This window comes from Lipomyces chichibuensis (assembly GCF_038497645.1).
Source record: "Lipomyces chichibuensis strain CBS 12929 unplaced genomic scaffold V1513scaffold_38, whole genome shotgun sequence".
NCBI classification, from domain to species: domain Eukaryota; kingdom Fungi; phylum Ascomycota; class Lipomycetes; order Lipomycetales; family Lipomycetaceae; genus Lipomyces; species Lipomyces chichibuensis.
The window spans coordinates 101,890-113,642 of record NW_027117490.1 but is presented as its reverse complement, the minus strand read 5'-3'; the positions used below and the strand labels follow the sequence as shown (position 1 = coordinate 113,642).

Below are 11,753 nucleotides of genomic sequence, written 5' to 3'. Positions count from 1 at the left end.
GCTTCGCAACCCGACAAGCGTGCGATGCTTCTTTTTAGTTTACAATTTACATCGTTTAATATTATGTATCACCAAATGTCTTGTATGAGGGTCTGCGAAATGGGTCTTCTCAATGTTCTATTACATTCTGTCTTTATTTTTTGATCTGGTAGGGTAGTTACGGAGTGATAAGGGAACGGCCATCATCTTGCTTCTTTCAACAGAGAAGCCGGATTTAATATGCTTAATAATATATTATTCGTTTGATCGTATAGTTTGCCCCATTTATGCCGCGCATTGCACACGAAACTAACCAAGGAAGTATGCAAAACGTAATTGTTTGATATTTCCAGCTTCTTCCATAATCTTAGGTTCACATATAATAACAAAGCCAACCCGCTACCGATGCACCCTCCGAATCCAAACTAACAATACACAATAAGAATGCATAATAATACATAGAAGCCGTGGGTAAATCCAATTCGGTTGACCAAAATAGCAAGACTATTACACCAAATGCAAATGTTTCGTTTCTTTTCTTTCGCTAGGCAATACTACTTTTCGCGTAATCTGCCTACAGTATCCAAATCGACATTTTCTAAGTGGCATGGGGCGGTCTTTCCGTACATGCTGATTTCGGCTTGCTCGTCTTCGACCAAGTCTCTCACAAACGCAGCACCGGAGCCAGACTCCGACATTTGAACAACCACTATGCGTGGTTTCCGTCTGCCCTGCATGACTTGCTGTTGAGGTTTCTCACTCTCATCAGGGGTATTGCCGGTTTCTGAGATAGTAGCATAATAGAGCGTCTCCTCGTCATCCTGAGCCAATTCGTCAGGAAACGTAATCCGAATTTCCGGCACCTGTACCGTGTTCGCTCGCTTCGCCCTCAGTAGGGCTCGCACTTTCCCCATAACAATCTTCCAGGTCTCACTCGCGCTTCTCTTTTCATTACTCCGAAAACTGTCACTGACAGCAAGAGAACGCGTTGAAGAAGGCGTGCACGACTCGAGCGATATACTGCTACAGGACGCGTAGCGCTTGTCTTCAACGCATATGACATCCCTCATCGAAATTGGCAGTAGCCACGCCTTTCCCGCGCCAGGTGAATTAACACTCAAGCTCGACGCATAGGTATTCTGGATTGCGTACGGCGACGGTGAATGTCGTTGTCGCCGTCGACGTTGCAGCGCGACAAGCGCGACAGACAGTGTGAGGATCAGACCAAACAAGGCCGTGAACGCGATACCGAGACGCGTTAGCAGTACCATTGCTGCGGGCTGTCGTGGGTACTCTCCTATCGCGTACTTCTCAAATGGAAATCAAGATTGGAAAAAAGCGAAAAAAGTTGGAGAGAAAGAACTGGAAATCGACAATCGGCGTGCAAGACGAGGGCGTGTGGAATTCGAGCGTGCTGCACACGGCTAATATTAGCATTCGACTGGAACGTAAGCCGCACGATACTTCCACGAACTTAGCCACACTAGGCTTGCTACACTAACGAGAAGGAAGCGGATATATAACTTACCGGGTTTTGATCCCGTTGGATAGAAGATAGGGCGTATAAGAAACAAAATGAGCCTTGCAAAAAATTGTGGAAAGTGTGATTATGGGGTTGTGCGGGCGAGCGAGCGAGCGAGCGAGGACAGGAGATTAAGAAGGAGAAAAAGTAGACAGTGCAGATGATTTGATGCCAGCCGGCGAAGGCTGGCATCAGACCTGTAGTGGGACGCTCATACCGTGTACGGATTTTGGTCGCGGACTCGGGTAGTGTGTTTCTGTCGTGGAGGCTGGCTGGTTGGAGCTGCCTTCGACATATCAGGATGCATTAACGCGCCAGGGGGGCTGAGATGGGCCCATAATTCCGCAGCAGAACACGCTCATATTGCCCGGCAAGAGCCATTCGCTCATAAGCAGCATTGGGGAGGCTGGATGGATGGACCCTGGCAAAGACTGCAAGCCAACATTGCAGCTGTACACCCAGCCACTTGTCCCGCCATTTCCTCCCAATCTCGTGACGCAGCCCAGCCGCGTGATGTGCGGTGCGCCTGTGGCTAGCACAATCGCAGATTTATGCAACAAGCGCAGGTTTACGGCATATCTACGCAGACTACAAAGTTTCTAAGGGTTAGGGTTGTTGGGGCGTCGGAACCGCAGCATCTTCTATGAAGAGCTTAAGGAGGACAAATTGGAGGGACTTGTCGGAATAGACGTTGTCGTCAGCTGTCACATTAACACTTGCTTTGTCCTGCCTGTAGTATATTGTGAGCATTGGAAACTGGAGATAGCGTATTTATGCGAGATTGACCAATTGTTTTGATTATCGACGTTGTTTGTTAAGGTAGGTTACTAATTTGACGTTTGCCTCGACAAAGTAATGGCCCCACGACTCATCATTTCATTTGTGCAGGAGCAAATCCGGATTTGTACAAGATACAGTAATGTCGCAAGCTAATGTCTCACTGTTCACCGTTGATGCGGTGTTGATTCTCGACAACGATTCACATCGGATCCTGACAAAGTACTATCAGCCACCGCACCCATATCCAAACAACCAGTACGCGAGCCAGTACCCGACAATCAAAGAGCAGCGGGCATTCGAGAAGGGATTGTTTGACAAAACGCATAAGCAGGGTACAGATATCATCTTGTTTGACAATCATGTCGTCGTGTACAAGGAAGTTGTGGACGTCATTATTTATGTAGTAGGCGGATTAAATGAGAATGAGACCATGCTCTATCAGGTAGTGTTAGCTCTACGGGACTCGCTGGAGATTCTACTGAAGTATGCAAATGTGAAGAGTTGAAGCGAAGTCCTGCGAGGTTGCTGACGGAACTTAGGCATTCCCTGGACAAGCGGACTATCATTGACAACTACGATCTCGTGTCATTGGCAGTTGACGAGACTATCGACGATGGGTACGTTGCACTCTTTTCGCAAGGCGCAACAATCACTGACGTGCATATCTGTAGCATCATTCTGGAAACGGACCCTACTGTTATTTCCACTCGAATATCAAGACCGCCAGCATACGACTCCAGCGTGAAGAATCTTGACCTGAGTGAACAAGGTGTACGTAGTTTCAATTTTTGAAAAGGCACATACTGACAAATTGCACCTAGCTCATGAATGCGTATCAGATGGCGAAGGAAAAGCTTGCGGAGAGGTTAAAACAGGCATTGTAAATTACTGTTTCATTTGTTTTCATGTTCGTTTCCAGCCTTTTTTAGTCGACCTAGATCTACACGTGTGACTCTATATTGTTCTGTAATGTGACAAATGTACATCTGATAATCAATCAATACAACCGCCCAAACTATGCAACTTATTATTATATACAAAGAAAGATTCGTAAACCCAATGTTTTACTACTTTGCGGATTTTTTCTTGGATGACTTTGATTTTCCGTGCGATTGGGTCTGCAATTGCTGCGCAGTCTTCGCATTCTTGATGCCACTAGTAGTACCACCACTCTTCTTTGCCGATTGTCCACCACCGGTCGCATTTGGAATTGCTGCTCTAAACTTGGCAACCCCAACTGGTAGCGTGACCTCAGCGTCGGTCAATGCACCAATCAAAAATATTTCCTTGGGCCAGCATCGCTCCATATCTCGACTATTCTTATCGACCAGCGAGCCCATGCCACCTACAAAATACTGCTGGCATTTCTTAAGTGTCTTTCCACGCTTTCCGACACCAGGAAGTAATTTGACTTTATATTTAACCTTGTGCAAAGCCGGCCACGGCGCACAAATCGGTACCGCGGCGAGAAGATTGTCCTCACGAGATGGTCGAGCGACAAGTCGATCATATGGCACAATCTCCGCTATTTCGTCGGCATCGTTGGCCAGTAATACATCTGCGCGCACAGGTACTCGCTGAGTTTCAGTGGCTTCCTTTCTGCGTACACGGTTCTGCAAAGCAGCTTCTTCCTCCTTGCGCTTTTGGTCCATAAGTTCTTGCTCACGTGCGGCACGACGAGCAAGGCGGTCTTGTTCGAGTAATTGTCGCTGTTCCGACTTAGTTGATCCCAGTAATTTCATGCGAAGAGCTCGGTCTTCGTCGTCCTGGTCTGCGTACTTTGTCGATATCTTCTTGAGCTTGGATCTCTTGCCGCGTGGGAGAGAAGATGGTGCTGGTGATCCCGAGCGTGGGGTGGACAAGATCGAAGACACCATTGACGGAGTACTGTTCTCATCGCTCTCTCCCGATGATGCTGATTCCTGATCCGAATTGTCAGACGCATCGGAGCTACTTGACTGTGGAAGAATGTTAGGTTCTTCCTCGTCGTCTTGCGCCTCGTCCTCCAATGCGTCATTTGCCAGTTGTCCATCTTGATCCGGACCTCTGTCTTCCATTTCGTCCCCTGTTTCGGCGGGCTTGTAGGAAGCAACAGCGCTGTCATCCGCCAGGCGTAGTCGCCCACGCCTTCCAGCACTCTCTTCGTCGACCAAGAAAAGAATGCCGAATCCCATTACCAAATTCGGGGCTCCGATCGGCATTTTCATCTTGTCGTTGACCGTAACCTCGAACCTGAAGTCCACGTCCGCAGCATCCCCACTTGCGCCGCCCGCCTTCAACGCCTCCTCGACATTCGTATCGACGGCGACTGCGCCCGCGCGACACCACCACGCTTCCACTAAACCGTTGTTATCCCATGCCACCGACGTCGAGAGCGCGAGCGTGGCGGCCTGGGACAGTGTGCTGGGCGGGACTACGGCTACTTTCAAATGATTCTTAACCACAACTAAGCTCGATGACGACGACAGTGCTGAAACAACCACATCGTGCTCGGATAAATGGCGCGTGAGCAGCAACGCCGACTGCTGCGAATAGCGGCCGGTGAGGACGAGGTACCCGTCACTTGACACGAACCACAGATACTTCTCGAACCAGAATTGCGTGCGTGGAGCAGGTTTAGCAAATATGGCCGGATCGGACGAGACAAGCGATTGTTGCTGGTGCTGTTGTCGTTGCTGCTGGGTTTGGAGTTGTTGCTGCTTCCTGTCCTTGCGAACTTGCTGCTTTTTGGCTTTGTTTGAAATCTCGGACGTGGTCTTCTTTTTACCGTCGGCTTGATGATCCACATTGTCAACTTCGCCGCTCGGCTCGGGGTGGTGCTCGGTAGCGGAAGTGGATCGCTGTTCTCTGTGGACGTCTAATCGAGCGAGTAAATCAAGCAAGGCGGTCGAAATGTCTGCGCGAGTCGTCGGGGTCAGTTTCGTCGACGGAGTGTAAAAATATTTCGCCGGATTGCCGGGAGCTGAAATAGATCTCGTAGATGATGACATTGTAAATAAATTGTTGGTCCAAAACAAAACAAAGAAAAACTATTGCTGGATATTGTTGTGTTTTTGAGCGGCTGGTGATGGACTAGAAAGAAAACGTCATTATTAGTTTGGTTTACAGCAATTTAAAGTTTGTGGACTAGTAGGTTTGGGTAGTTGCGCAAAGACACAAAGTCTGGCATATAAGAAAGTAGTGAGATAATTAATTACTGCACAAGGAGTGACATTTTGATATATTATGTACAACTTTAAGGATAACTAGTGCGAATTGAATAGGATGGTATTGGTGTGGGTGGGTGGGCGTACACTTGATTCATGCCAGCATCGTATAAGAATAGGTATTATGAAGCAATATTCCGGCTTTTGACAATTTGTACGGCAAACCCACGGTAATAAAGCAGGACCACGATCGAATGTTCGCATTATGATTTGCACCAACGTACGAAACGATTCTCAACGCGAGGGTCCTAGAGGACAGTTTGACGGCACATTGTTGGCGGCCTGGTGGGTGTGTCTCTAAGAAGAATTCTACGAACAATTCGTTCGATAAACTAGTGCTGCCCATTCGATGACGATGTAATTGACAATTCGCGGTAACAAAGTGTATAAATTTGATTACCAGAAAACGCTTGCGTAGACAGCGGCTCTGAGTTGATACTCGGCATCACGGGTTTATCTTTTCCTGTTGGAGACGAGACAAGACCACACACTCGATTTCTCGTGGAAAAAGAAAAAATTTATCTTTAACTTAGTTACCATCAGACGTGGCTTGGGAAAAAAAGAAAACCAGGAAACTTTAACGAGAACGGGTGAATCCCCTGAAAGAACTTTTAGAAGAAGGGTATCATACTTTAATGTCAGTGCTTCAATTAAGTACTGTAGATGTAATCTGCTGACGGATTTTGATCAAGTAACGTTGTCATCGAAAATAGGATTGGTGTAGTCAGTGGCTATTATTATTAAATCAAAAAGTCGTTCATGAGAATTCCCTAACTAGCTAGTAACTCTTTTTCGCGAATCGTATTTGCACAAGTCAACCCCGGGGGGAAAAGGGGGGGGAATGTTTAAATTTAGCATAATAATATCTGAATGAATTTTATGTATAAATTTAGCATATCAGCTGATGTGGTTCCTTTGATGCATAAAAAAACCCAAACCAATAACGAACGAACGATAAATGTCATCTAAGCGAGGCTTTTTGTTTTATGGTGGGGGCTGACAAGGTTTTTTTATTTTTTTATTTTTTTTGGCCCATTAAATTAGGCTCAGGCTCCAGTTTGGGTCCAGTTTTTGGTGGTCAGACCTTCTTAAAATTGTTGGGCAGTTGTCAACTAACTGAGGCTAATTCCCAGCCTCAAAACGTGGCTGATTAGCTTTTCATTGCGCGGCTGTGCAGGGATATTGTGTAAGGGACAAATCCGACCCGATAGCAAGATGACTGTATCACAAGGCTGACCCAGATCAGACATTTTTTCCAACCGATCGGAGGAACGAGACTTTTGTGACCACAAAAAACCGCGAGAGATAATATTGACTGCGACGGTTTAGTTCAGTTATCACCGACTGTTGGTCAGTCAAGTCACAATGGCCCGATCAATAAAATAGACCACCCGGGTCTGGCGCCGATGGTTAAAACACCGTAGACAATGCAATTGTCTTACCTGTCATCTCAAGCCACCAATTAAAGTGTAGAAAGAGTAATATCATGGAATGTAATATAATAATATCAACCTAGCAGGCTTTCATCAAACAGCGCATGTCCTACCTGCAACAACCGTGGTAATATACAATATGGAGGCGCAATCATGATCTACTGCTCACTCAATTATGTGCCATGAATAACGATGCTGGGTAATGTATTGTATGTTGAGAGGCACTGGATCGAAGGAACGTTTTTTTTTTTTACTGCGAGTTAAAATCGAGATTACACTGGAAACTTTGCATTCTGCGAGTACGTTGCATCTCAGTATATATATATATATATATATATATATATTTATGCATTCCTTGGCTACAAACGGTACACGTCAGTTGATGGCGCCAGGGCTCGTGCGCAGAATTTAGAATGAGTTACGCAACAAAGAAAACCATTCGCTAGCTAATCTCAGACGTACGTTTTCTAAATCACGCTACCATTAATGTTAAGCTGCAGTCTACTTTAATGGGCAAAATAGTGGTTTTTTTTTCTCGTCCAAACTATACTAGTACAAACCTCTTACATCATACTATTAATATTACACGTAATTATTACAAGTAACTAACATATCCGAAGCCAGGTTTTATTATCCCATATTAAACTCCACAAACCCACTAAAATACAACAAATTCAAACTCCGGTCACTCTTTCATGCCCATGCCAGATCCGCGCCAATCCCGCTTTAATCATGAAAGCCGTGCGCCATCCGGTCCGGTCACATGCTTGTTCTAGTACTGATTGTGCCCATTGTTGTTGTCGTTCGTCACGGAGTTGGGCACCAGCGTACAATAGTGGCATCGTGAGCGATACCCATACTGCTGAGCTCGCGCCTGGACCTGGTGCCGTCGCCTGTGTAATACCTCCAATCAATCTCCCGATCAAAGCGCACAGTGGTCCCGCTTTATCCGCCACATCCATGATATTCGCAAGCCCGCCTTTATATGCAGGTTTGCTCGTCCAATGCGGATGATTGCGCAATAACAGGATTCGTAGCATTAGATAATACATCCTCACGACTGCATCTTGCACACCCACATATCGAATCACGGGACCAAACGGTGATACGCAACTCCCGGCCTCCACAGCTTTCGTGTGCTCCAGAAACTCACTCTCACCAGCCTCCATAGAAGCGAACAACAAGTTCCACTGCGACTGTGAAGCATCGACGCCAAGCGCGGAGGTGAACCCCCTCTTCCGCCCACTTTCCCTCACAATGAAATCCGCGACCAAAACTCCTCGCTTCAAAAAAGAGTCCCACTTCCACAACGAGGAATTTTGCGTGCCACGACAAGGTACCATGTCCCAGAAACTCGTCTGGAGGAACGGCGCGGTGTCGGACACAAGAGAGTGCATTATTTCCATGCGAAGATAGAAGTAAAGCAGGTCGAGACGGAGCACTGCCTCGGCACGCCGTTGGCTCTGTGCTGCGCGGTCGGCTTGTGTAGATTTGTGCTCGCTCGCAGCGAGATCATCCTCCACTACGATATCGAGATCTTCGATGAATGAGCGCTTGTCGAAGCTTTGAATCAGGTCGCTCGCACCATGTAAATGTCTGGCCCAGTTATCATGTTCTCCTATCGTGGTCTCGTAAAACGCTAGCACAAGACTGGCAGCAAACACCGGTAAATCCGTTGCACCGTAGAGATTCGTCCTCCGGTCGTGTAATGCGCGCGCAAGACGGCGGATCGCGAGGTGGTAGTGCAGTAATGAAGCATGCTGGTGGGACGCACCCGCCGCTGATGAAACGCCCGACATGCCTGAGATATGTAGGGCTGATAGTGCCAGGATCGCATGCAGGAGCGAGGGGCAAGTTAGCGCCATCATCGGGATGTCGTACGTCCATAAATTTGTCGAGCTGTGCTTCATCCTTCGCACAGTAATGAGTTCCGGTCGTGGGGCGTGCCGCTCAAACAATGAGATCTGGTGCGCGAGAACGTGAACAAAGTGCCGAAACATGCGCTGCGCGTCAGCATGCATGAGCGGCGATTTCATCGGACCTGGGCGATATGTAGTCAGCGTCTCGTTGGGATTAATTGATAAACCCTGCATGGCGCTCTGGGATAAAATACTGACAGTGTGTGTCTGTGAGGAGGGGGGAGCAAAAAGGTCTGCCACTATATGCTCGGGGACCGTAAGATCGGGCCCTGCGCTGTAGAATTCCACGTCCTCGCCTAGAGACACCCTCGACTGTAAAGACTCTGGCATTGCCGACTGCGAGTGTTGCGGTAGAGGTACAAAATTTATCCAGTCTAAAATGTATTAATACCCGCAAGGCCGAAGAATCACCATTCAGGTTTAAAAACATACAAGGATACGACTGCGCAGGCAATGGCATTCCAGAATCAGGAGTTGGCAGTACCTGTGATGTCATCGGATCCGCTGTCATCGTAGCGACCGGCTGCATGATAATAGGTCCTCCTGGCGTTGCCCATGGTCCTGGTAGATATCCCATAGGCATGTATGGCATTGGCGGATACATCGCGGGATCAGGATATGGTGCGCCTGCAGCAGCGGCAGTGGCAGCAGCAGCGTAGTAATTCGACGCGGCGTATAGATGGTCAGGATGCATTGGCGCGCCGAACGATGGGAACTGCGGAGATATGTAAGGCGCATATGGATTGATGCCATTAGCCATCAATGCAGCATAATTATTATGGTCGTTCTGCAGAGGCACTATCGATCGGACTTTGAAGTACGGAGACCGCAAGTCGACTCGTGGGCCATAGCCTTCACAGACGCGACGAGATTTGGTGCAGTTTGAGCACTTTGGTTTGCCCTCGTCGCATTTGATTCGCCTGTAACATGTGAGTAGGTAACGGGCAGCGTCTCAGAGAATAAAGATTTACCTTTTGCGGCAAGTTAGACAGCCAGTTCGAGTTCGTCTTCGGACTACATCTTCCTTGCTATCTTTTTTTTTGTCACCAGTGCTTTTCTTATTACTCTTTTCGTCTGGCTCTATCTTTGGCAAGGTTGACTCTTTGTCTTCTGACGGAAACGGCGGAGTGTCGGGGGTCAATGGCGCATATGCCACGCTATTTCTATCGCCGTCCGACCCGCCGCTCTCTGTACTAACCGAACTATGGACGGATGCTCGTCCGCACATTGCTATGGTTGCAGGAGTCGCCATTGCTGCATGTACATCGCCATTCATATCGCTTAGGACGGCTCGATTCGGATCGATATTAGATGCAAACCCAAAACTGTTACTTGGTTCAAATTTCTTTGATGATGACGAGGTTGGCAACAACAACGACCGGGGCATGCGGTCGGAGGCATTAAGTCGAGGCTCTGTCGAAGGGCCGGCAGATGTTGCCGACAATGGCGATGGTATGCCTGCAGTACGCCGGCTCTCGCTCATGCGCGGTGGGGTCTCGTTCGGGATATTCCAATCGGTGAATGCTGGTGCGGGGTCTGAGTACGCGGTATAGTCGACCAACTTGAATTTCAAAGACGTATCAGGGGGAACGTGGAAGGACTTCACTGTGGTATATGAAGGAATGACGGCACTACCAGGTCTGCCGTAAATCTGGTTTCGAAGAGATGGTGGATTAAATGGGAGGCCAGGATGCAGATAGGTAGTGAATGGCGTAGAGACGAGCCGGAAGGAGGGGAAAAGAAGGGAGGGGAGAAATTCGACTAATATAATACGTAGACACACACTGTTACCGGAAGTGAAGACGTGTGGTGGGTAAAAGGCAAAATGGGTCAGCCGTTGGAAGACAATCTTGCAGTTTTCCGCTGCGCACGAACCGTGAGCAGACTCTCGTGCCTTTTTTGTTTGAAGGGCAGGGGCACAGGTCGCCGAAAGGCGCGGAGAGGCGGCGGAGAGAGATGGTGATAAACATTATTATGCACAAAACTTTGACGATCATCGAATATCGGGTCAGAAAGGTACATCAGGTCAGGGGGGCTTAGCGTCACAAGTGCGCCCACGGGGACCCAAAGTTAAGGTCCCTGCACCGCCTCGGCACTGCCACGCTGAATTTAATTCGTTCTAAAGTGCCCAAAGAAGGCTCGTCATTCTGACAGCTTCAATATCGTGCATGGAACTGTCCTCATTATCCTCACTATTTTATTGTGCATCTAATGTTTAGTCACAAAGCCCACGCACGGCGTCACTTCGCCGCTCAACGGAACACCCTGCCTAGTTTGGTCGATGGTAAGTAAAGCTTTGACTGTGTTTTCTGTGCCGACCCAAGACACTAAATACAAATCTTGGCGGACATATTTTATTACATTTAATGCGAGGCGCAATTACTCTATACGGGCCGAACACTAGGCATTTTTGCGCAGATGTCATAGAACATTGGTAATTTGAAGACATTTGACTTTGTCGGCCCACAATGATTGACAGTCGGCTGGTCATCGGTATCTAATTCTAATTCTAATTCACCATTACAGGCCAGCAATGACAGGTCGGTCGATCCAATAGCCCTATGAATCTGTTAAAGTATTTTAAGTTATCGCCTAAATATCGGCCATGTTCCTTGCCCCCCCCCCCCCCCACAACATTCGTCGTTGATATATCCACACTGCCGTCTTCTTACACTCGGCTAGACAGCAAGCAAGGAAGCAAATACAAAAAAATATTTATCCTTCGATTAGTTACTGAGAAACGTTTAGGTTGGGTTCAGTGCGAAACAGCATAGCTGGGGTAGATATGCATAAGCCGCCTACCGAGGATCTGTCAAGTCCAACAATAATTAGCACCTTACCTCATTTGTCCACATCTCTTTGGAGTCGAGATAAGACTTTCCACTAGTGGCCCACCCACCCACCTGACATGTTT

General features: G+C 47.7%; 4 protein-coding genes across 4 annotated transcripts; 1 reads left to right on the top strand and 3 right to left on the bottom strand.

Annotated features, from left to right (window-relative positions):
* Positions 1 to 214: 214 nt before the first annotated feature.
* Positions 215 to 1,598, bottom strand: V1513DRAFT_404430 (uncharacterized protein). Its single transcript, XM_066895583.1, has 2 exons — positions 1,508 to 1,598; positions 215 to 1,420 (listed from the first exon to the last, which is right to left on the bottom strand). Exon 2 carries the CDS (start codon positions 1,248 to 1,250, stop codon positions 534 to 536), a length of 717 nt encoding a protein of 238 aa, XP_066751640.1. The 5' UTR covers positions 1,251 to 1,420; positions 1,508 to 1,598; the 3' UTR covers positions 215 to 533.
* Positions 1,599 to 2,174: 576 nt separating this feature from the next.
* V1513DRAFT_451118 (Longin-like domain-containing protein) lies at positions 2,175 to 3,308 on the top strand. The gene is made up of 4 exons (XM_066898921.1): positions 2,175 to 2,764; positions 2,821 to 2,898; positions 2,953 to 3,052; positions 3,103 to 3,308. Exons 1-4 carry the CDS (start codon positions 2,421 to 2,423, stop codon positions 3,163 to 3,165), a joined length of 585 nt encoding a protein of 194 aa, XP_066751639.1. The 5' UTR covers positions 2,175 to 2,420; the 3' UTR covers positions 3,166 to 3,308.
* On the bottom strand, positions 3,189 to 5,339 carry V1513DRAFT_451116 (uncharacterized protein). The gene has a single exon (XM_066898920.1). It carries the CDS (start codon positions 5,269 to 5,271, stop codon positions 3,349 to 3,351), a length of 1,923 nt encoding a protein of 640 aa, XP_066751638.1. The 5' UTR covers positions 5,272 to 5,339; the 3' UTR covers positions 3,189 to 3,348.
* A 2,093-nt stretch (positions 5,340 to 7,432) lies between these two features.
* V1513DRAFT_451108 (fungal-specific transcription factor domain-containing protein) lies at positions 7,433 to 10,763 on the bottom strand. Its single transcript, XM_066898919.1, has 3 exons — positions 9,811 to 10,763; positions 9,272 to 9,759; positions 7,433 to 9,213 (listed from the first exon to the last, which is right to left on the bottom strand). The coding sequence occupies exons 1-3, from the start codon at positions 10,320 to 10,322 to the stop codon at positions 7,595 to 7,597; spliced, it is 2,619 nt and encodes an 872-aa protein (XP_066751637.1). The 5' UTR covers positions 10,323 to 10,763; the 3' UTR covers positions 7,433 to 7,594.
* Positions 10,764 to 11,753: the final 990 nt, after the last annotated feature.

Bases quoted from the DNA above. Each gene is read 5' to 3' on its own strand.
- V1513DRAFT_451118 (XM_066898921.1), top strand. From the start codon at position 2,421: ATGTCGCAAGCTAATGTCTCACTGTTCACCGTTGATGCGGTGTTGATT. The intron at 2,765-2,820 runs GTATGCAAATGT...GACGGAACTTAG, and splicing joins TCGCTGGAGATTCTACTGAA to GCATTCCCTGGACAAGCGGA. The intron at 2,899-2,952 runs GTACGTTGCACT...GCATATCTGTAG, and splicing joins GACGAGACTATCGACGATGG to CATCATTCTGGAAACGGACC.
- V1513DRAFT_404430 (XM_066895583.1), bottom strand. From the start codon at position 1,250: ATGGTACTGCTAACGCGTCTCGGTATCGCGTTCACGGCCTTGTTTGGT.
- V1513DRAFT_451108 (XM_066898919.1), bottom strand. From the start codon at position 10,322: ATGAGCGAGAGCCGGCGTACTGCAGGCATACCATCGCCATTGTCGGCA. The intron at 9,760-9,810 runs GTAAATCTTTAT...CACATGTTACAG, and splicing joins TGTCTAACTTGCCGCAAAAG to GCGAATCAAATGCGACGAGG. The intron at 9,214-9,271 runs GTATGTTTTTAA...AATACATTTTAG, and splicing joins GCCTGCGCAGTCGTATCCTT to ACTGGATAAATTTTGTACCT.
- V1513DRAFT_451116 (XM_066898920.1), bottom strand. From the start codon at position 5,271: ATGTCATCATCTACGAGATCTATTTCAGCTCCCGGCAATCCGGCGAAA.